This window comes from Phaenicophaeus curvirostris, chromosome 10, assembly GCF_032191515.1.
Source record: "Phaenicophaeus curvirostris isolate KB17595 chromosome 10, BPBGC_Pcur_1.0, whole genome shotgun sequence".
In the NCBI taxonomy this organism is placed as follows: Eukaryota; Metazoa; Chordata; class Aves; order Cuculiformes; family Cuculidae; genus Phaenicophaeus; species Phaenicophaeus curvirostris.
Window position 1 is genome coordinate 16,161,520 of NC_091401.1, and position 24,083 is coordinate 16,185,602.

The 24,083-nt window shown below is 41.1% G+C and overlaps 1 protein-coding gene across 1 annotated transcript in view; it reads left to right on the forward strand.

Annotated features, from left to right (window-relative positions):
• The window catches only part of MCF2L2 (MCF.2 cell line derived transforming sequence-like 2), a 152,423-nt gene that overhangs the window by 88,472 nt on the left and 39,868 nt on the right, over positions 1-24,083 (forward strand). The window contains exons 16-18 of the mRNA XM_069864764.1: positions 21,279-21,345; positions 22,527-22,642; positions 23,944-24,013. Of these exons, the coding sequence (XP_069720865.1) occupies positions 21,279-21,345; positions 22,527-22,642; positions 23,944-24,013 (253 nt within the window). The remainder of the gene's footprint in view (positions 1-21,278; positions 21,346-22,526; positions 22,643-23,943; positions 24,014-24,083) is intronic.

The window sequence follows — 24,083 nt, forward strand, 5'->3', positions numbered from 1 at the left end:
TGTACTGTGTAGGCCAGCTTACCAAATACAACAATGAAAACGTCTCAACTCCAAGCCTTTCAAAGTCAAATCCAAAAGATTTTATCCAGAGACATTTAAATTTTAAAGCTAAAATATTTCTGTGTTATCCGTGTCTTGATAATGCAGTTTTCAGGAAATACAGGTTTGAGGACACCCTTTTTCAAATCAAGAGATACCTTTAAAATTTAAGATGCAAAATTTAAGATGCGTGGATGGGGAAACATGCTTCAGACATGAGTACAAGATTGTAGGTCCATAGAAAGCAAAGTCAGAGGTATTTATGTTATTAAACAGAAGTGTCTGCTTCCAATCAGCACTTCAGATAGACTTAGCTTGCTGTGACTAAGTTTATCTGATAGTTGTGCCCCCTTTTCTACTGAAGAGTGACACCTGCTCAAAGGATCAGAAGCTTTCCTTTGTGCTCACTAGTTTCCCATCATGGTTGATCTGAATTTCCCCTGATTTAGAAGAGGCATCTCTAGCAGTGATGTAACCTGCCTTCATCCTGCTTCTGACCAGAAATGACAGTAGGAGGGTTTCTATCTGTATCACTTCAGGGATTTTATTTTCCAGTGATGAAAAAACAGACTTCAGTGCCAAAAAAAAAAAAAAGGAAAGAAAAAAGAAATCCCCAACCAACCAAAACTAAAACCTTGTTAAGGTCAGAACCTCTGTTAAGATAAAAACTTTTTTAGAAATAAGATTCCACCTCCTCCTTTTCCTCAATAATGTCTTTAGGGAGTGGTTTTTTTAGAACATCACCCTTATTTGAATGCTTAATACCCCATCCCAGTCATATCTTGCCCACTTCGGCCTCAGCCTTAACAGAGTTGCACAGCAGGTTGCATTTATAAACCAAAAAGGGAGCAGTGCTATCAAGCATGCTATTGTAAAGAACACCTCACATGTTTTTCCCCAGTTAACGCCTACGCTGTGTGTTAATCACACTCTGTCATGCACTGTTGCAGCACACACAGGCTCAGTTCTTTAGGGTTGTTTACAGAGCAAAGCAGTTTATTTGCATAAGGATTGATACGTCAGAATGGATGCAGGAGGACACAGTTGCATGCTCGCAGGAATGGGATTTTAGGCAGGCTGATCCCTTGTAGGCATACAGCCATCTGGCTCTGTTGGCCTTGGCTCTGGCTGGAGTCTTTAGGCCCTATTTCAGCATAAATAATGGATTGATAAGATTCAACAGAACAGGGATAAATACCTAGATGTTGCAATTTTGTGGAATGAATTGCATTTCCTGCAGATCTGTGTTAAGCTGCTCTATGTTATTGTTTCCCACTCTTGGTATGGGCAAAGTACTTCTAGCAATTCTTGCCCAGTGGGAGAGGAAGGTAGGAGAGAATTTCCCTAAAGCCATTTGTTCCTAGGAAAGAAAAAGTAACACAGAAGCCTGCTGTATTTTTATAAGGAGGTTGGGATCAAAGGTCTGTCATCTTTGGAGCCATGAGGAAATTGCAGGGTGCTCTCGAAGGAGTGATGATAGGTGCCTCTGTTCCATCTGCCACCTTCTTCATCACATAGATCCATTTCAACAGGGTGGCTAGCATGATCAAACAGCATCTGTGTACTCTAGTGGTTGTGTTGTTTAGTGCAGCCCAGTATACAGAGTCTGGGCCTAAGATTCATGGATCATAGAATCATAGAATAACCAGGTTGGAAGAGACCCACCGGATCATCGAGTCCAACCATTCTTATCAAACACTAAACCATGCCCCTTAGCACCTCGTCCACCCGTGCCTTAAACACCTCCAGGGAAGGTGACTCAACCACCTCCCTGGGTAGCCTGTTCCAGTGCCCAATGACCCTTTCTGTGAAGATTTTTTTCCTAATGTCCCCTGGCAGAGCTTGAGGCTCCTCTTGTCCTGTCCCCTGTCACTTGGGAGAAGAGGCCATCACCCTCCTCTCTACAACCTCCTTTCAGGTAGTTGTAGAGAGCAATAAGGTCTCCCCTCAGCCTCCTCTTCTCCAGGCTAAACAACCCCAGCTCTCTCAGCCGTTCCTCATAAGGCCTGTTCTCCAGCCCCCTCACCAGCTTTGTTGCTCTTCTCTGGACTCGCTCCAGAGCCTCAACATCCTTCTTGTGGTGAGGGGCCCAGAACTGAACACAGGATTCAAGGAGCGGTCTCACCAGTGCAGAATACACTGAGAGGAGGTACAATATAACAATTAATAATAATACATACAATGATAATAATAATAATACAATATGAGAGGAGGTATGTAATCAATGAAAGATTATTTTTAAATCCACAGTTCTGTTTGATAACCCAAACCACTCTCTGTTCCAGTAACTCTGGACTTTCATTGCCTTTACTTTCAGGTGGCCTTCTTAACACTCTTTTTATATTCTGTCTGGGAGCCTTTTGGTTTGCATTTTCAAATCTTTCTGTGTATCCATGAGATGTTTCTTGTATGAGAAATCTGATGGTCTTTCATAATCACATGACTCTGCACTTAGACTACAAGTATTAAATGGTTGGGCATTTTTGATAAAATCAGGAGGGCAACCCTGTACTGATGTTATTGGCAAGCTGACCAAAAGTTCAGGAACTCCTTACTACTGCATTCCTTAGTATCTTAGATACATTAATTGTTTTACTGTGATATTTTGCAGTTTGTCTTATGGGGAGCTGATTTGGTCAGATGTTCTGTGGTATCATTTTGTGAAAGGAAATCTGATTCATAGGTCTATTCTGGTGACGGTTTCACAATCAGTCTAAGCTCATTTAGGGCTGCTCCTGTTGTCCTTTCTTCCTCTTTCTGTCCCCCCACCCACCCCATGCAGTCCATTTGTATCCCTTGTACAGCTGCAACTGTGCAGCTAGTATGATTTTTCTTTCTTTTTGTGAGTCTGATTTTGCATTTGAATCACTGATGTACACCAGTCAAATGCAACGAGGGGGACAGGATGGAGGTAACGGAGAACATGCAGAGGTGTGTAATTATTCCTTCGCACTTATGGAGTGCCTAAACTGATCTAAAAACTGCATCCAAAGAATTGATATTGATACTTGTCAGATGTGAAACTGGATTTCCTGTAAATATAGACTATTTTGTGGTTGATTTGCTTTAGATAAGGTTCACCCATCATTTTTCTAGTCCACATTACAACGAGGGCTGCGTGTCTTGTTGGTTAATGTTAGCGGGTCCCACTGAAAACATGAAAGTGTGACAACTGTTTCTGGACTTTCTGACCACAGCTTAACTCTTTTCATGGGACAACCTCCCCCCAAAGCTTGCATGTGGTGTTGGGGTTATCAACATATTGTCAACTGGCCTTGATAGCGATCACAGCAACAGGTGTATTGAAGTGACCAGTGTGCAGTGGCAGTGATAGGAGTTACAGTAGCATTACCTGTGTCTGATTTTCATTCATGTCTATTACTGCTGAACAATAAGCTGGAAAATTACAAGGCATTGGTAGTTTTATACTCAGACATGGCATGTCACATAATCAACATAATCTCTGCATTCTGAATTAAATTCTCATGAGACTGTAAGCTCCACTAGAGCTTATGTTCAAATAGAATTCATGAATGACGAGCTCTAGGGTTTGGAGTCTGTGGTATCACTTATAGGACCAAAATGAAAGAAGGTCGAGTTGAAGAATATGGGACAGCCCTAGCTATCACATTTGTATGGAGCACTTCTGTATACATGCAAAATAGTCTCCAGGCAGGTACGCAGTCCGAACTCATTGTTTATCCTCTGAATATGCACATAAAGCTTATTTTACATTCTGATGACCTCTGTGGACGGCTGGCATCACTTCTGCACACCAGCAGACAGCTGTCACTTTGCAAACTTGCATCCTGGACTGTTCAGTCTGGAGTTCTATGCCTGAAGGTGTTTGTACCCTTAAATGACAGATACCAACTGCAGATTTGGATACTATTTAAGTTTAAGCATCCTTTAAATTCAGTGTATCTTAATATCTGGGTTAGGCCTACCCTCAGTGTTATTTATCCGACAAGGACTGAGGAGCTTCATAAATCAGTCTGTGCATCACTCTGAACATGAGAATAACTAAGTATGTCACTGAATCATCAGATTGTGTCGTTAGAATAGGATAGCGCTTCTGCCGTGGGTGAAGAATTAAAGCTATTTTCAGAATGAGAATATTGTGCTAGAGCTCTATCCTAAATCAGCAGTAGCAAAGTTGCAGTGACATTAGATCTGGGAATTGCTAAATTTAGGTGTGCACTGGTGTCAAAAATATTAGTAGTTCAGGGAGTGCTACTAAAAGCTTTGGTATTCAAGTGCTTGTTGCAATCGTCAGAGCTGCATATGACAGGATAGAAACTAAGATCACTGATTTTATTAGCTATTGGCAAAAGAAGCAGAGCTTCTAGAGGAGGAGGAGGTAAATCATAGAATCATAGAATGGTTTGGGCTGGAAGAGACCTAAAGATGGTCCAGTTCCACCCCCCTGCCATGGGCAGGGTCACCTTCCACGAGATCAGGTTGCTCAAAGCCTCATCCAGCCTGGCCTCGAACACTTCCAGGGATGGGGTAAACCAAGCTTCTCTGTGCAGCCTGTGCCAGTGCGTCACTGCCCTCATAGTGAAGAATTTCTTCCTTATATCTAGCCTAAATCTACTTTATTTCAATTTAAAGCCGTTACCATTTGTCCTATCACTACATGTCCTTGTAAAAAGCCTCTCTCCAGCTTTGTTGTAGGCTCTTCTTTATATCCAATCTAAATCTACCATATTTCAATTCCAAACCATTGCCCCTTGTCCTGTCACTACAAGCCTTGGTAAATGTCTCTCTCTTGTAAAACCCCTTTATATTTTGAAAGACAGTAATAAGTTCTCCCCAGAGCCTTCTCTTTTCCAAACAACCCCAAAAGGGAGAATGAGTTTCCCCTTTTATATGGCATAAGTACGATCCATTACAAAGGTTTCCCTAGAGTGTGAATATGCAAGCTCTTACAAATTTCATCATATCATATCATATCATATCATGCAATATAATAGAAACTTCAAGTACAATTATGATTAAGTGATTTTGATGAATGGTTGAGACATACAGTAGAACCACAATAGTGAGTCTTTCCAGTCCAATTTCCAGACTTTCAGATGGTAGGTGGTGATTTTCCAAACTTTCAGATGGTAGGTGAATTGAAGCCTACATTTTAATAGAGAAACTGTGTTCTTGACTTTATTGTTAGGCATAGAGAACTGTTTTCTTTCATCAGACTTAGTGAAAGAACAGTCAGCAGGAGAAATTTCAAGAAGCCACTAGCCATTTCTTGTTTGCCATCATCTCTTTCAAGCTTTATAAATCTTTTTTTTTTTGAGAAGTTTCCCTGTTGGGCAGATTGGCTCCAACACTTACAACTCTAATTACAGCTTAAAGGGTTGGGAAGATCTTTGAAGTGCAGTGTATGCTGCCATGAAGGGAGATCTTGCTGCTCATAGAAATGTGTGTAGAATAGCAACAGGAGACATGTTCCCACTATAGATCCAAATAGTTTGGGAAACTGGGAAAATTATTATGAACAGTACAAAAAAAAAATTATTATTACAATATAGTGGTTTATTGAGTGTTCTGGAGGCTTCCTGAAGTTCTTGAGTCCTTTCTGCCAGAGGGTCTGAGAGATGAAGATAAGTTGAAATAAGCACTCTCGATATTCACATGCTTTCTTAAAAAATTTGCACTTATTCAAGTATCAAAGAGAGATAAGCAGTCACTTGTGCTATTATCTGTCATACCTGCTTGCTGCTGGATACTAAGATTATTTTAAAACTCTTCAGAAATCCAAGGAATTCCTCAATTTGTGTTCAGTTCAGTTGTTCTGTTGCCTGCTCACGCTGGCAGGCTCCTGGAATGCAGCTGGCCACATGCATATACTGGATGGTTGGTTTGTTCTAGGCACATGGGGAGATTAGGATCACAGATATCGTCTGTCTTGCTCTGAGTCACGGGAGTGCGTGTTCTCCACCTGAAAAGCACTGGAAGCTTCCGCAAGCACATAGTTGCAGGAATGAAATGACGAGACGGACTCCAGAAAATGTAAAGCGGAGACCTTTATTGTTGGAACTTACAGGTTTATATACCTTTGCTCATCTGTCCACGCGCTTCCCATAGCAACCTGATTGGCCCAGGCCTATTGTCCATGCACTCGCAATCACCAGCATCAACCTTTGGTTGGTTGACCTCCAAAAGCCCCCACGCTGCCCCTAAATGCTGTCTCCACCCTGATTTGCATCTCTGATGTTCACCTCTTTGTTCAGTTTCCTGCTTATACAATACAAGGTCAGTTCAAGGACCCCAAGTCAAAGTATCGAACAGGTCTACCTTGGTATCACTGATTCCTACACATAGTCAACAGGGGCAAGCTGCATCATCTATTGGATGGCTGCTTGCTAGCCTATCCAGGACTTTACTAGTAAAGTTCTGCTCTCTCCTGCCCCCTGATCCATCTCAGGGATATTGATCATACACAAATAAAGGCTGCTTTATGTTGGCCTAGAACTGGAGTCATCTTGTCTGAAGAAGCACATGAAAGCTTCTAGGTTTATGTATCCCCTAACTGTAGCTGTGTCACCTCTCCCTAAAAACCTCGCTTTGCTCCGACACAGGGAGCTGACATTCCTTGGCTTTTCTGTATTTGTGTGAAGGCAGCATAGGCACAAGCCAAGGAGCAGAGGATGTTACTCAGCAGTACTATTACTGCCATGCTGATTGATGGGAGGGAGAAGGCGAGGCAATGGTATGATATTATACCACCGCAGTTCAGATGATGTCACTTTCTCTTTAAAGGGCAAGACAGTGACAGTCTCCAGGCGAAGAAACCACTGAAACAAACTAGGAGGAGTTATGCTTCTCAGGCTGTAAAATTCTCCAGACAGAGCTGCCACAGCATACTGTCTTCTCCATGCATATTCACACCAGTTCCAATGAAATCTGTTTTTAAACTGATCTGAAGTTGAAAACATGCAGCTCCTGCATGTTAGTCAGCTCATGAAGGTGCTGAACACTTCACATTGTCATTTACAGCAGCTCAAATAGCACGTCCTGTTGCCTAATCAGGGTGCCAGTGACTTCCACCCACACTGAGCTGATCTAAATAATTGCAAGGTTTGCAGGACAGTAGCAAATAGGACACAACAGATGGGAGATCACTCAGTCCTGTGTAGCTATTGATGCAATGGAGCACTGATTTATCCACTGCACTCTTCAGTATTCACCACGGACTTTATTTCCTGTATTTAACAGGCTGATTACTAACTGGGAATATAATAACCAAGTCTGGAAGGTTTGTGATGTACTCATGTTTAGAATGGTTATGGTTGGACTTGATCCAGTGGGTCTTTTCCAACCTAGTGATTCTATGATTCTGTGATTCTATGAATGCTTGTATTGACTTCTGACACTTATATTTTTTCATCCAGCAGAAACCTACTTTCTTCATATGGGTCTAAACAGGAATTCTGTTCTGTATAGTGTCACTTGTCTGTCAAGCTGATCCCCTGCGGACTCTGCAAACTGCCTGTGCATATGGAGTTTATTCAATACACTGTTGCTGATCTTTCTCTGTAGCCTCTAGTTTGAAGGCACTGGGCTTGTTTGCATTTGTAGTTATTGCAAACCTGTCTTCAGATGCTGTTCCCTAGTCTATATGGGACGAACTAGTGTAGTGAATCTTGCCCTTATGGCATCTGACATGATTTAGAGCTAAATAATGCGGCAGTGAGCACGCTGTTCTTGGTAAAAATGCATAGATTCTGTTTGTCTATGCTGGCTCCCCCACTGCTACTCTCAGGCCAGACTTACTGCACGGATAGGGGACAGCAAAAGCTCCAGCCTCTGCCATAGCTCTGCCAGGTGTAGCTCTTACTTCTTCCAGTCATTGTTGCCACTGCACCCAGCCCCAATTCTAACCATAAACACTGAAGTGGCAGGCAAGACATTTCCCACATAGGCAAGGCTTATGTAAAATCTCTAACAGCCACTTAAATTGATAAACCAAGCTTCCTCTTCTTCCAGGGAAAAAAAGCAGAGGAATGGCAGTCCTGATGAGCCTGCAAATCTATCTGTCCCGTTGCATTACCTTGGACATGGGCCATTAGCAGCAGCTTAGAGAAAAAAGTAAGAAACAGGAGTGATACTGTTACTCAAATACTGAGTAATATTCTCCCATTTTCTTGCAGTCTGCAATTGTGAGAGTTTAAAGTGGCACTTTGAACACCTTCTCCAGCTGAAATCTCTCCTACAGTTCTCTAAAGCTACTCATTAAGTTCAGAATATATTCTGACAGTGTCTCTCCCACTTTCTCGATAAGTTTATCATAAAATTTTGTAAGCTGCATTCCAGAGGTGTGCTAGAGAGGGGTCCGAAGTATAGTGTAATAAATGGATATGGATATTTCTAAGAGTTGTGATTCCCGGTCGCTGCTGAGTGGAGTGTGTAGCTGCAGGCAGGGTGATCCTTGCCTGTCCCTCTGCCTGAGATTATTGCTACCGAGAAAGCGTGAGGCACACACAAAAAGGCTGTTTGCTCCTCAGCCATGGCAGTTCACGGCTGACTTACTGATGTAAACATGCCAAGAGGAGATTAACTAGAGCAGGATATGTGTTCCAGCTGCTCCCATAAACTCAATTTTAGCTTTTCGGGATTTTCTTTCCCTGTTCCATTCCCATTGTCATGTAACTGGCACCTGGTTCATTTCCCCCACATCCCACAGGACACTGACCCTTGAGGACATTTAAAAGTAGAGTATATCCAAAAAACCTACCAAACTACAGAAAGACCATAGACTTTAAGTCTGGCACAATGCTGTGTCAGAAGCAGATTTTGCAGAGAAGTAGATTTTGCAGGAATGAGTTCTCTTAGGATCTTATCTCAGACTAAAATACAAACCCGCACGGGAACTAGGCATCTCCATCAAATCTATCCCGTCCTTTCCAAGTGCAACATGCACTTTTCTGGTCTGTCGTCTGTGACATAAACTTAGGACTGCCTGTAAAATCAGTTATTACTAATTTTAATAAGAAAACTAATTCCTCATTCTATCCAAATGGCCTTCCAAAGTCTTGCAGATCAAAGTTGTCAAGAGCAGATCTGCTACAAGAATCAAAACCACCAGAGCTCTTCTATTCCTTCATCAGTAGCCCCTTCAGGGTAGTATTTCTGTTGCATTTGCATGAAGTGAATAATAGTTTTGTGTTTGGCTTCTCTATCCCAATCCCAAATGTCTCTGCACAGCACAAGAAGGTCCTTGGAGAGACCAAATGAAAATGAATGAGTAACGTGGGCATGAGTGATGTTAGTTGGACCACCTAACGGAGGTGCTCTGGAATAAGAGATTAGGGTGGGGTAGGAATCTGTACAGAGCAGAATCACATGTACCTAAACCCTTCCTGCCACACCAGCTCAGCAAGGATGCACGCCTGAAAGTAAACAGAATTTTGGAAAGAGACTGTGGGCATGTTTTAGTACCTCTAGTACTCGATATGAATTCTCCATATAAATAGGTCCCATTAAGCTTCTTTTAACCTACTGTTCAGTTTTATTTTTTCAGTCTTATCTGTTTGTAAAGTTTGGGTTTTTACCACTGTAACTTTTGCTTTTACTAAAAAAGCCCTTTTTCAAATACCATGCTTAACCATTCTGTGTGGGAAAATCCACTGCACCGTCAGCTTTAATCAGATTTCTTGCTCAATTAGGTCAACTGGTATTTGGATATCGTAATATCGTATCTACAAAGGAATGGAAAAAATATACTGCACATAAACTGAAAGTACTTTCTGTCTTAAAAGTCAAACTGAGCATAGAAAAATCGTTAGATAGTTTTTGCAAAAGTCAGAACCTATTACATATCTAGAGATCTTTCACCTGCTCCATTTCCAGCTGTTAGTAAAAAAGCATCCACAAAGGAAATGGTTTCCAGGTCACAGGAGGCCTGTGAATTTCCCACAGTGACAGGACATGCAAAAAATTTTAGAGGTCTTATGTTTTGAATATAATCTACTAGCTACAAACACATAAGAATAAATGTCAATATGAGTAAATTAATAACCTTTATTTTTATACATATATGTATTTATTTATGTTTTTATACTTTAAAAAGCAGTGAACTTCCTTTGTTGGCTGGTAAACTTGAGTGCCCATAAGGATTTCAGTTTAGCAGATACATTCCGTATTTATGCAAGTGTAGTGAAAAATAATTTCTTTCTCCCCTTTCCTCACTTTAAGTCCTTTATACAATTACTTTGCTGTAGTAAATAAAAGATCCAGCTGTACTAGATCTGCCTGGCCCGAAGAAATCAGAAGTTTTGCTTTTGATGGGATAGTGTTTCTGAGAAAGAATAGTGAAATTTGAATAATTAAGTTAATTCTGTGGCCTGTATGTAAATACTCATAACATCAAGCCAGAAAACAATGCTAAGAGGTCTTCATGGTATTGGAGCAGCCTGTTAACCTGCAATGTCTCAATTACATGCAGATATTTTAGAAGTGGTTTTGTGTAGTATCTTGTATGGATCACAATCTACTAGCAACATACTAAAATTACTAAAATATAACTTAATAGTAATACCACTTAGGAGTTGCCTTAGTAGCAAATTTGGTTTATAAATTATTTACCTGCATTTAGCTAATTCGTTACTTGATGCTGAGAAACCACAGAGCTAAATGTATCTTTATCATCAAATGGTGCGGCTGCAAATTTACAAGACCAAAAGTGGGCCTGATGGCAAGTTCAAAATTATGGATAGCTGACAAATATTTACACAGCTACTTGGCAAGTTATTTTGGTGTACAGAAAGGACCAGTCTGCAGCATCCACATTGTCTAAAGCTAGCTCAGATTTGTATACAAAGCTGCATCAGTTTGGTGTAGGTACACAGCTGACATAAGAAACAATTCCTGCCTGCCTGTTAGTCCTCTATTCATATTATTCCTCTCTGTAGGTGATTTAATTAATTTGCCTCTCCATTAACAACTCTGTTCTGGTTACTATAATGTAGGTCAGCTAATTAAGATATATAAAAATATTTCCCCAAGGTCATTTGTTTTGGGAACAATAAATGTGGGACAATTCCTTATATGTGAGAGATCAGATCATTTCAGAAGCAGCAAAATATTAGAAATGGTGACTTTGGTAGTGGAATATATTTCTAACAAAGATACAGTCCTTCTGCTCAGAAGAACTTCCATGATAACTCGAGCAAATCCATTTGACATTGCAGCAGAATAGGATCACCTAGGCAGGCAATTACAGTATCTTCACTAAGAGGCATTAATTTCCAGATGAGACAGAGATTACTACCCGAATCCTTATATTTCTCAAAGCTAGTTAGTTGAGGTTCATTTCATTTGCTGCCGTGAAATGTTCTTTAAGAACATTCGGTGTTCTTCAAAGGCATTGGCCTCTTTCATTTGGAGGAAAGAAAAACGTGTGGCAGAGAAATCAGAAATGTTTTCTGTATCAACTAAAAAATAAAATGTTCCATTCAAACAAATGTTCTTAGGTCCAGAATGATCTTTTATTCCACGTCAGGCGGCAAAGTACAGCAACTGAGTCACTACTTAAATTTCACTACAGCTCTTGCACAATCTCAGCTGAGAATACTTTTCAGTTGGGAAAGGCACTGTTAGCACTGTGAGAAATGGACAAAAATTCCTCTTAAAAGCAGTTATGTAGGTGGAATGGGAGTTTCCTGTATGCAGCAGCTGACATACTGTCATTTCTTTTGATTCCACAGCAGAGATAATTTTAAGATTAGACCAATCTTAGAATTTCTTGTAACAAATTCTAATTCAAAACTGGATGTGCTATTTATTGCTGATTCTACCTCCTCTGGGACAGTGAGATTTTCACCATTTACTACCTACAAAGGAGATACCATTGAGAAAAATATAATTTCATTATATTTAATTTACATTCAAAAATAGAAATTTGGCATCACTTAGGACTACCCAGAGTATTCAGCCAAAGAAGTCTTTACCACTGTGTTTATTTTTGCAAGCCAGTAAATTTTTCGCTCTCCCTTCTCTTATGTCCAACTCCATCCAATGTTGACGTTTATTCCAAGAGTATGTATCCATTGAACTGTGCACGCTTCTGTTCAGGCCTTTCTCTTGTCTTTGAAGCTTCAGGTATTAAAAGAGCCAGTGCTTTCAATTTAAGTAGCTCTCTGTCTAAGTTAGATATATTTATAAAAGTGATGTTTATTTTATTTTTATTAATTTAATAAATTCCACTAAGTATTTTGCTCTTGCACACTGGTATTCTGATGTTTCAGCTGTTGAATATTCTAACTTTTCACCTTCCAGGCACTATGCATTTTTGCAGGACAGGTATGGAGTGCTCATGCATAAGTGCCACTTTTACTGCTCCACAGCAACTGTGCAGACAGATTTTCTGCAGCAGTGATTTGAAAGCACCAGTTATGCTTCCAATTCCTTTTCTAGGAGAAGACTCCTTATCAGGACAGCCATCTGTGATAGCAAATCCTAGCATAGAAACAATACCTGTGAATGGAAGTGAGCTGATGAGTTTTATGTTGCCATCTGAGCAGGATGCACAAATAGTAACTGCATGGGCAAAAAAACCATTGAGATTTAGCTAGAGGAGATATTAATAGGTTGGGGTAGTCTCTAGATATTAGTCCTGCTTAAGACTTCCGTATAATTGATAGGGGGTTTTAAGGTAGCACATATGTCAGAGAAACCATCTGACACTGCTCTTACCAGAATTATTGTGATACAGACCTGCAGAATGACATGACACACCTGGGGACCTTGAACAGCCATTTGCTTTTTATCTTTGTCTCATGTTTTTAAGGAATAAGGAAGGAGGAAGAGCTAATAATATATAATAGACTGGGACATGTATTCTCTATTGTTACTGTGGCGAGAACCTTCCTAGTAGCATGCTTTCAGTTATCAGAAGCCAGCTCATAAATATCTATTGAAAAAGTTTTGTTGCAACACGACAATGCAGTGTGGGATTATTATATATTTGGTTAACAATATTGCTAATTGCAGTCTGAAGCAATATGAATAGCTGCATTTGGTCTAAATGTCAGCAGGGGTAGTGGCAGACAGAAAAAAGCACCACTACAAGAGAAGGGTGCTGATTAATACCAGCATTTGCCTCAGTTTTAAGGTTTCACTTAGAACCTTGGCTAAAAACAATTGAAATAATGTTTGTCCCCCACTTGTTCCCCTTGTTTCAGCATCCTTCTCTGAGTCTCTTCCTGGTATTTTCACTGTCCTGGCAGCTTCTACATTCTCATCCCTGTTGGAAAGAATCCTTTATGCAATCCTTTTTCTTTTTTTTTAATTCACTTCAACATGGCATGACCAACTTGCCAGAGGTCTGAGCACTAACGACAAAGTAGAAATATTTTTCCTTTTACTTTCTTCTTTCTTACCATCCTTATTGTGCTGGCACTGCAGTGCCTCTCAAAGCTAGGAGTCATTTCAGGTGGAAACTGGCTCCATGTGAGATCTTAGTAGTGCTACAGGGCCACAGGATGTCATGGTTGCCAAAGCAAGAATAATCTGCCCAAGGGAAACTGGTGTGAAATCACGTCTGTGGGAAATGTCATCTTAGTGTAATCGAGGCCATGATATTTCGTTAGAAACTCAGACCAATAATTCAAAGAAATGTAAGCTAGTTCATGCGTTTTTACTGTTTCCCATAATAAGTTTCGTTTGCTGGAGGAACATCTGACAACATCACACCAGTGTGGCCGTGTATGATCTCTTTCTGCCACAGCCACATCCTAATTCTGCCAAATTATCATAGCAGCCAAGGCCCTGCTATACGGAGTGCTGTGCCAGGTAAGTAGTGGCTGAGATGCCTCTGCCACAATAAACTCCTTCCACAGAAAGAAAGTTGATGTTGCTCTCCTGAGCAGCGTTTCATGTCATTATTTCCACACCGAAAAGCTAGTGGGTCAGGTATCATTGGGACCAAGGTATTCCACTTTTGGAACTCTTCTGATCTGGTCAGTCTCTTTGTTTCTCTGAGGAAGGAGCAACTATACTCCAGTGGAATGAAGGTTTACTGACAACAAAAATGCCTACAGATAGGATGTAAGGGTTTTCTTAGACTCCATGGAAATTTTAGACCTTCGGATCAGATGCATAATCCTTCATCATCTGTGCTGAGAAGCCTGCTACCTAGGAATGATCCTGGCAAGGAACTATCCTTGTGAGAGCTGCCTATAAACTTCAGCCAGCTCAAGAGTTTTGTTGTCTTTGGACTGCTGCCATCCAAACCTCACAGTCTTATACAATGTCTCTGAAATGAAGGAACAATGGAGTGTCTCACCCCAGCTTTACCTCACACATTGCAGTTCCACCTGTTTTTTTCTCCACTTTTGAGTCACCAAGTGGAATATTTGGGTCTTTGCTATAGTCACAACATTTTGTCCAAAGTCGAGGCTGCAAGTGGCTTCTAGTAGGAAATTACCTCTGAATCCTCTCACACAGTCAGCTGCAATGAGCCTGTTTCTAGCATGCAGGTTCTCATTCAGCCAAACCATGAAGAGTCATTAGCATCAACGGCAAGATTTCCACTGGTTCCTCCTGGCTTCATCTCCTGTTTTCATGTTTCTCTGTGTAGGGGAAAGCAAATACAAAAGCAGGTAGGATGGCAGATATGTCAGTGCTGCATCTTCTGCTGCCTCCAAGGAAGCAACCTGCTGATTTAGGCTAGTGAGCAGTGTGAGGGGCAACACTGGAGGCTGGAGAACAGTGGTAGAAATCTGCATGAAACTTTGCTATATATTTTGGAGATGGGTATAGAAAAAAAGGAAGATGCTGAGGAACTGTGAGCTAAGTTCAAAACTCTAAATACAGTAGGGCTGCTGGTCTGTCACTTATAAGCTTATATTCTTCATTTTTCTGATACACTTTTTCATTCCTTCACTGTTCCACTTTATGCTTAATTTCTAGTATCATTGACAGAAACATTAAGGTGAACCGTGATGCCTGTACTTTCTTTTTAGCAGTTAGAAAGGCAATGAATTAGCTGCATTTTTCTTAATTTCTCATCTACAGTCCAATGTCCTTCCTCTTTAGAAACAATGTATTTTGCATTTAGCAATATTAAATTTATTCAGATGTTGGGTAATATAAAGAGGGCTTATGATGTAGCTGGTCACCAGAAATTACTTCTAACTTAGTCATGCTTGTTGAGACCAGTGGAAGAGCTGCCTGTGACAATAGTCCTGTCAATTGTCAACTGTATTTTCCTTAACCACCACACTCAAAGCAGGTGCATGCTGCGTTCCCCTCACTGCCCTGTGACATCTCGAAAGAGATGAACATTTCACATTTCACTGCTCACGGCTTGTTGTAAATCAGGTGACGTCATTACCAGTTTTCTAGGCTGCTAGAGTATCTCAAATGCCATTAAATGCTTTCTGTCATATAGTAAGCTCTCTACTTCATCGTTTACCAACCTAGCATGCTCACACAGTGGCCGTAAAAGTGTTTCCTTCATACCCTCTCAGTGCTTTCCCCTGCAGCAGCAAGACACACGTAGGTTGCTCTTTAATTTATTGCTCTTAAACTGCATCTTTGCCAGGGCAGTTCTAAGGTCTGCGGAAGGCCTTAGACCAAGTGTGCAGCTTTATATTGTTAACAGTTTGACAAGAGAGTGATTCATGTGCAACAACCTTTAGTGTTTGAGATTTCGCTGCTGTAGATGTTCTTTAGAGGTAAGTTACAGACTTCTCCTGGTGGCAGCTGTATCACTGACCCTGTTAGAGAAAGAAATGGAGAGTAACAGTTTCAGAAAGATAGTGTTGTAATCATGTAAAATAACATCTGGAGACTGTGGGATGGGCACAGATAGGTGTATAAATTATATTATGCAATACATTCAACAGTGGCAAGCTTGGGAATAAAATTTGCACCTACGAGCTCTTTGCAAAAGCATGAGAGGTATTCTGTTTTGGGGACAGTGGGAGGCTTATGCATACAGCTCCTGTGTTCCAAGTAGGAATTCTCAGGGATGTACTGGTACATGGGTACTAAGAGGCAAGTGTAAAAACAGCTCTAAAGCATGTATGCTGAATCTGACAGAATGCTAGATGTTTGGTTAAACTTCTCTTTTTTTTTTTTTCACGTGGATACTGCTTGTGATTGGAAGAAGACTGCAGTTAAAAACAAAAACAACAACCTCCCCACACCCAAGAAAAAAAAAACAAACAAGCAGTAGAAGTGTTATTTAGGCAGCAAATCCTGCTATCTCACTGTGGAGAAGTATCGGAAAATGATTACCCTTTATGTATAGACTCAGGTTTTGGAGATATAAGCTCTTGAACTCGATCTAGGAGCTGAAGGAGTACTATCATGATTTTGTCTCTGTTCCATTGTCATTGAAACTGAGATGATAAAATGGCTAACATGACCTTTCTGAGGACTGACAGAGTTAGTTACATAAGTTTTTCATAATGCTAAAGCATAAATCAGTATAAATCTACATATAGAATTAAGTTAAATAATAAAATTGAATCTCCTTAAAGAATTGTGTTAGATTATATAGGATTACATAATCCTAGCAGCTCAGGAGAAAGCCATCCCCGTGTTACGGAAAAAAAGCCGGCAGGGGAGAAAAACAGCTTGGTTGAACAGAGAGATCTTGAGTGATAGCAAGAAGAAGAGAGATGTTTATGGGCTTTGGAAGAGCAGACAGGCCTCTTGGGTGGACTACAGGAGGGAAGTGAGATTGTGTAGAGAAAAAATCAGAAGGGCTAAGGCTCAACTAGAAATCAGATTGGCAAAGTCTGTGAAAGATAACAAAAAATCTTTCTATAAATATATAAATAAAAGGAGGACTAGGGAGACCATACAGTCCCTATTGGATGCAGAAGGAACAACAGTGACAGGGGATGAGGAAAAGGGGATGAGGTACTTAATGCCTTCTTTGCCTCAGTCCTTAATTGTAAAGAAAGTTGTTCCCTCTGTGTACAAACCCAGGAGCTAGAGGAGCAAAATGAGGCTCCCATGATCCAAGAGAATCATAGAATCATAGAATAACCAGGTTGGAAGAGACCCACCGGATCATCGAGTCAGAGCCTTGCTTGCCCAACTAGACACCCACAAGTCTATAGGTCCGGACAGGATTCACCCAAGGGTACTGAAGGAGCTGGCGGATGTGCTGGCCAAATCCCTTTCCATCATCTTCCAACAGTCCTGGAAGACTGGGGAAGTCCCACTGGACTGGAGGCTGGCTGATGTTGTGCCCATCTACAGGAAGGGTCGCAGGGAGGATCCAGGGAACTACAGGCCCATCAGTCTGACCTCAGTGCCAGGGAAAGTCATGGAGCAGGTGATCTTGAGTGCTATCATGAAGCACATGCAAGAGAACTGGGTGATCAGGCCCAGTCAACACGGGTTCACAAAAGGCAGGTCTTGCCAAACTAACCTGATCGCCTTCTATGACAAAGTGACTCGGCTGCTGGATGAGGGAAAGGCTGTGGATGTGGTCTTCCTGGACTTCAGTAAAGCCTTTGACACAGATTCTCACAGCGTTCTGCTTGAGAAACTGTCAGCCTCTGGACTGGACAGGCGCACACTCTCCTGGGTGGAAAACTGGTTGGATGGCCGGGCCCAGAGAGTGGTGGTAAATGGTGTTAAATCCAGTTGGAGGCCAGATACAAGTGGGGTTCCCCAGGGCTCAGTGCTGGGTCCAGCCCTGTTCGGTGTCTTTATCAATGACCTGGATGAAGGCATTGAGTGCACCCTTAGCAAGTTTGTGGATGACACTAAGCTGGGTGGAAGTGTCGATCTGCTGGAGGGCAGGGAGGCTCTGCAAAGGGATCTGAACAGGCTGGACTGCTGGGCTGAGACCAATGGCATGAGGTTTAACAAGGCCAAATGCCGGGTCCTGCACTTGGGGCACAACAACCCTATGCAGTGCTACAGACTGGGAGAAGTCTGTCTAGAAAGCTGCCTGGAGGAGAGGGACCTGGGGGTGTTGGTTGACAGTGACTGAACATGAGCCAGCAGTGTGCCCAGGTGGCCAGGAAGGCCAATGGCATCTTGGCTTGTATCAGAAATGGCGTGACCAGCAGGTCCAGGGAGGTTATTCTCCCTCTGTACTCGGCACTGGTGAGACCACTCCTCGAATCCTGTGTTCATTTCTGGGCCCCTCACCACAAGAAGGATGTTGAGGCTCTGGAACGAGTCCAGAGAGGAGCAATGAAGCTGGTGAAGGGGCTGGAGAACAGGCCTTATGAGGAACGGCTGAGAGAGCTGGGGTTGTTTAGCCTGGAGAAGAGGAGGCTGAGGGGAGACCTCATTGCTCTCTACAACTACCTGAAAGGAGTCTGTGGAGAGGAGGGTGCTGGCCTCTTCTCCCAAGTGACAGGGGACAGGACGAGAGGGAATGGCCTCAAGCTCTGCCAGGGGAGGTTTAGGCTGGACATTAGGAAAAAGTTTTTCACAGAAGGGGCCATTGGGCCCTGGAACAGGCAGACCAGGGAGGTGGTTGAGTCACCTTCCCTGGAGGTGTTTAAGGGACGGGTGGACGAGGTGCTGAGGGGCATGGTTTAGTGTTTGATAGGAATGGTTGGTCTCGATGATCCGGTGGGTCTCTTCCAACCTGGTTATTCTATGATTCTATGATTTTATGACAACCCTACAACTACAATGGCAGTATCTTAAGAGTCCTCCAGAACTTCTCAGGGAACATTCCTCAATATGATTTGTCTGGGGTTTTTTGATGCCCTGAATGGACAGTGTTTCCAAACAAAATTAGGATTAGTAAATCAATTAAAAACCCCAGACTTCTTACAATGGGGGTTCAAGAGGTAGTTTTCTATGTTAAACTACAATTCAGAAAAGATTAAAATAATCAATTTTTGCTTCACCTTCCATAGAAGGCTGGGTGGTAAAATATCCCTAAGGCCTCTGTTCTTCTTCCTGTAATACTTTGTGTTGTACTTTTGACAGGAACCACACTGTTTGTCTATAGTAGTTACTAGGAAACCTATGAACTAATAATTTGCTTTTCAGGTATAATTGTCAGATAAGTGTTGGGTTTGCTTCAGAGTCAGTCCTGATGTAATCTGTTAGATAACAGACGTGATAACATCTGGAAGATCTGTGTCTTGTTTGCAGGTAAATAAAGAGTAAGAGGAACTTAAGATTAAAGATTCATTTAAAACTTCAAAACATTAAGTTTCTCTGATGACTTTGTCATACCTGCTCTGTTATGTTTTTTTTAAACAATGCAGCAGCTGTTTGGAAATGCAAATCATGAGCATTAAAAAAACCTCATGAAGTTCTGATTGCTGTAATGTGAAGTTTTAGGTCTTCTGAATCTGGAGAACAGAAGTGATAAACAGAATTTGAGTTTTCCTTAAAATAAATTTAGGTTACACCTGAAGTTAAAGAAACATGACAGATGGAACAACTTTTTTAAACAGTGTCAAGCCTGTTCTCCAATTCATGAAATAACGCAGAACAGTAGTTCTTAGGTCTACCAAGGGAACCAAGAACATAACCATCCTTTGGCTTTGAAGAGTGCTAAATGTTAGAATATTTCTGTGTATCATTGCAAACACCACAGCTGTGTGCACAGGTAGGATGTACACACAGTTTCTATGATGACACTGTCATGCTAAAGCAAATACGGAACTTGCATAGGAAATTACACTTGCATGTGTCTGTTTTATTGGATCTGCTATTAGCTGCCTATCTGGACAAATGAATCTCCAATTTTCTCTACTGAAGCTGATAGTGACAAATACAATTTGAACCACTTAGTTTGAAGTAGATAGTGACCACCAAACATCTGTTTGATTCAACAAGTTTCTGCCACTAGTGTTTGTGTTGCAGCTTCATAACCTTTAGTGGCTTGACCTTGGTGAGGGATGTTAGTTCAATTTTTGTTTGCCAGCCAAAGTTTTTGACTCCAGAAACAAGTTGTGTATCATCCTTATAATTTCTTTTCAGCACTGTTAAGTGGCAGTGATGCTAGAACTGTAGCAATCTGCCTGTTCTCCCTTGGCATCTAGTCTGTGCAGTAGCTTCAATAGGTGTTGAAAGGAAAGGCATATTTAACTGTAAAAGTTTTACTTGTTTCAGTCAGCTGTAAAAGCAAGTGCTAATGATTGTGAAATAATTTTTGGACAAATGGCCATTGACTGTGCAAGTCTCATGAAGGTGCCTGGACATGGTGTACACATATATCTATCTCTTGAGGAGTAATCTAGTACTTTGAGCATAATCCAAACATAGCTTCCCGCTCAAAGGTGTGCAAGTTCAGGGAAATGTGGACAGCTCATACACGGGTTAGGGTCTGGCTTGGTTTTATGAGTAGTATTGCAGAATAACTTTTCACCTGTGTTTGTTCATTGCTTAATCATGAAAGATGATATATTTTTTTTCCCTGTTGCTAGATGCATCTTCCCTGTGTATAAATATCTCAATTGAGATCAATGTGGAGGTTCATCACTGTGAAGGCAGGACTCCTGGAGTGTCCTGGGTAGAGCTCTGGCCCATTTCCAGTGTGTTCTGATAGACGCTCTGCAATTTTGTCTTTCCTTAAGCATTAAGGAAAGATACCAATCAAATCCTATTTATTTCATTACAAAATTTGAAACATTATGAATTAGCTGAAGGCAAGGTCTAGTTTTCTCAGTATTTATAATGTTTCTGAAGCAGTGGTCTATAAAGCAGTACTAGCCAATGGCACCAAACTGGTCCTCACCCAGCTTGCAAAACCATATTGCCTTGAAAAAGACTGTGTAAATCTGAAGCAAATCAGTGAATCTCTTTGAGTAATCTAGTCAGGTTTCAGTCAGTGCTTTTGCATTTCAAGCTGCCTGAAAAGCATGCCAGCAGTTGCTTATGCTTTTCTGTGTTGTGAGCTGCTTATGGCTGGCCACACTCCAGGCACTGGCACAGGCTGCCCAGAGAAGTTGTGGTTTCTCCATCCCTGGAGGTGTTCAAGGCCAGGTTGATGAGGCTTTGAGCAACCTGATATAAGGGAAAGTGTCCCTGCCTATGGTAGGGGAGTTGGAAACAGAGGATCTTTAATGTCCCTGCCGACCCAAACCATTCTATGGTTCTATAGTTAGGACTTTCAAGCTTATCAACAAGGTACAGCATTAAAGTATGGAGAAATGGCCTTTGGAGGCTTTTTACTTTTGTGTAGTAAGAGGCATAAACAGGAATATGCAGTGAATACCATGTTTTCTTTCATGTGTGCTTTGTTGAACTGTTAGTGAACATTGTAACTCACCACCTTTCTTGTCTTTTAGCCACATAATCAATGAGCTGATAGAAACAGAACGTGTTTATGTAGAAGAACTTCAAAGTATAATAGAGGTAAGAAACGTTTTTGAAATTACTTCTGGTGCTTAACCTCTAAGTCATCACTGTGGGTGCACGTCTTTCATGAGGTGAGCATTCTCACCTCCCACCTCATGTTTAGAGTACACAGGCTCTGTTAGCAAGATAGCTCAGTCTTGGGGAGGGAAAATGAGAAGGATGTTTGCACATCTCTCTTCAGGGCTTAAAGGAAGAGGCACCTTTTCTGACATCAGCCCACAGAGTGATAAAAGTTGCATGGTTCTCAAAGTTCTGGCAGGGGAATAATTAATAATGTGTCTTTTCAAAATACATCAATAGGCCTGAGAAACAGCACCCTTGATTTCCATGGGGCCAAACACTAAATTTATGTTAATGTAGGTTTGTTAAATGATTGAGAAAAAGGAAGGCCTTCTTTGTCCTTTTTTTTTATTTTCCCGTGTAGTGCCTGAACACAGGAAAGAGCAGCTCACACTGCAAATATAACACTTGAGCTTTTGAAATGTGTAGGATACCAGCATACTCCATGTGTGGGGGGTCTGAGGTTCCGGGTCTGTGGGAGGGTGGAGGCTGAGTAGGGCTCAATCATGCTTGTATTTGGGTGGGACTTGAAGGACTGGGCAGTTTCTTTTGTACAACCATGTGGTTTCTTCTTTATTGGATTTGATCTGTGGAAGCTGATGGCTCTGATAATGGATATATTACTCTTGAGTTTAAAATCTGCACTCAGAATATTCTACTCTTAAAGTTTTTATTGAAGAAACACAATCCAGTTTCTACAAGAAACATCCAAATAATCAAGCCAAATACCACAGTTAAACAAATAATTTCAAACCAACCCTTTTGCAACAAAGCTGTGTAGCAGAAAGATATGTGTCTATCAAACTTAAGTTTCCATCCCTACGTGACCAAAATGGCTTTTGAATCCTGGGGACTTTATTTAATCTTTTTTGTTAATCCAGTAATTTGTTTATTTATGGTTAAAAAAATGTGTGTGCACAGCTTCCAGGGGTTAAAGCTCTGGGGGAAATTAGAAGCATCAGAAACTCATGGGAACAACAAAGACACTGGCCTAGGAGAAGCCTTTGTATGCTCTGTTGAGAACAAAAAGCACATAGACTTTGTGGCTTTTCAGTGTCTTTGACACAGTACTTCTTCGCTGGTTAAAACAGCCTGGTTTTATTTTCCACTTTTTGCAGGGGTATGCTTCAGAAATGGACAATCCCAATTTAGTACATCTGATTCCATCTGCGCTCCAGAACAAGAAAGAAGTTCTTTTTGGGAACCTCCCAGAAATCTATGAATTCCACAACAGGCACGTGGGAACTGGTGGTTGTGGAGTGCCCTCGAGTGCTACTGTCATTTCTATTCCCTTTTATGTGGGGACCTTTGTCGTACTCACACATGTACAGTCAGGAAAAGTCATCCTTGCTTTGCCTCTGTGTGTGTCCTATAAAACTCATGTGTGGTGAATACCTCTGAGATAATCTATTCTATCTTTTTTTTTTTTTTTGGTGAAAAATTATACTCTTTTGTGCATTTGCTAGTGATTTCCCCTGGCATTATCCATTTTGAATGTCCCCTGCGGTTAGTGTTTTATCACTTTCCTTGGTACACTGGTAAATGTCACAGTACTAAATCCTGATGTTCTTTCTCTGGTAGAACTCCTCTGTGAGGAAGTTTTCTTAGTGTTAACTTTATTTGTCCTGTATTTCTGTTATCACATCAGAAGATATAATATTGTTGATAGTACTTTTCTTAAAGAACTTTATCCTTCACATGATTATAAACCTTTTCAGCAACTGCAGCCACACTGTGGACAAGATAGTCTAGTGCCCATAACTATGGAATACTAATTGTGAACAAGGTTGCCCTCTTTTCAATTCCCTTTCAAACACAAAGCCTAGAGCTACTTCCATAAATTTCCTGTTTTTCCTAGCCTTGATTAAGTAAAACTGGCTATAGCCAAAGCAAGAATTTAGGAATTATTTTGGATAATAATTGCCCATAAGAAGTAACAAACAGTTGAAGAAAATCACTCTTTTGCAAGTTCAAATATTATGCCAACTGAGTTGATACATAATAGAAAAGTTCTTATCCTGCTTGCCCATTATTTTGGAAGAATGTGTCTTCCATTTGGAGAATGACATTCCCCTGCCTTTGCAAACCTGGTCTTTCCTGGAAGGCTTAGTGCATTGACTGCCACTGCAGAAGTGTTTGGACTACATACCGTATTTTCACTGCTTGCTGATTAAGCAACTGCATCTGACAGAGCTTTACTGCCTTTTCTAGCTGTTCTGAATAATCCTCATAACCAAATAGGAAGCAGGTGTTTGGGCTACGTTGGAAACAAATCTCAACAGCCAGAGGGACCACTTGTATCAGATGCTTGTGAGCAAATGAAAACATGATGATATTGGTGATTCAGGGAATCAGTTATGAAACATATCCTATTTTTCTGAAATACATATATTTCTCTGTGTGTCAGTATTGTTACCTTCCCAGCTGCATCCTCTTACTACAAAAGAGTAGGCTTTAAGTAGTGTTTGCACAGAGGCTAGCACACAGTTTGAGTGAGATGTTACATTACTGTTAACTTTCCTTTCTCTCTCTCAGGATATTCCTTAAGGAGATAGAAAATTGTATTGAAAACCCTGAGCTCCTTGCCCGATGCTTTTTGAAAAGAGTAAGTAAATGTTTTTGCAGGTTTGTATGAATATCTATGGTCTTATCCTGCAGTACTTACGGATTTACTC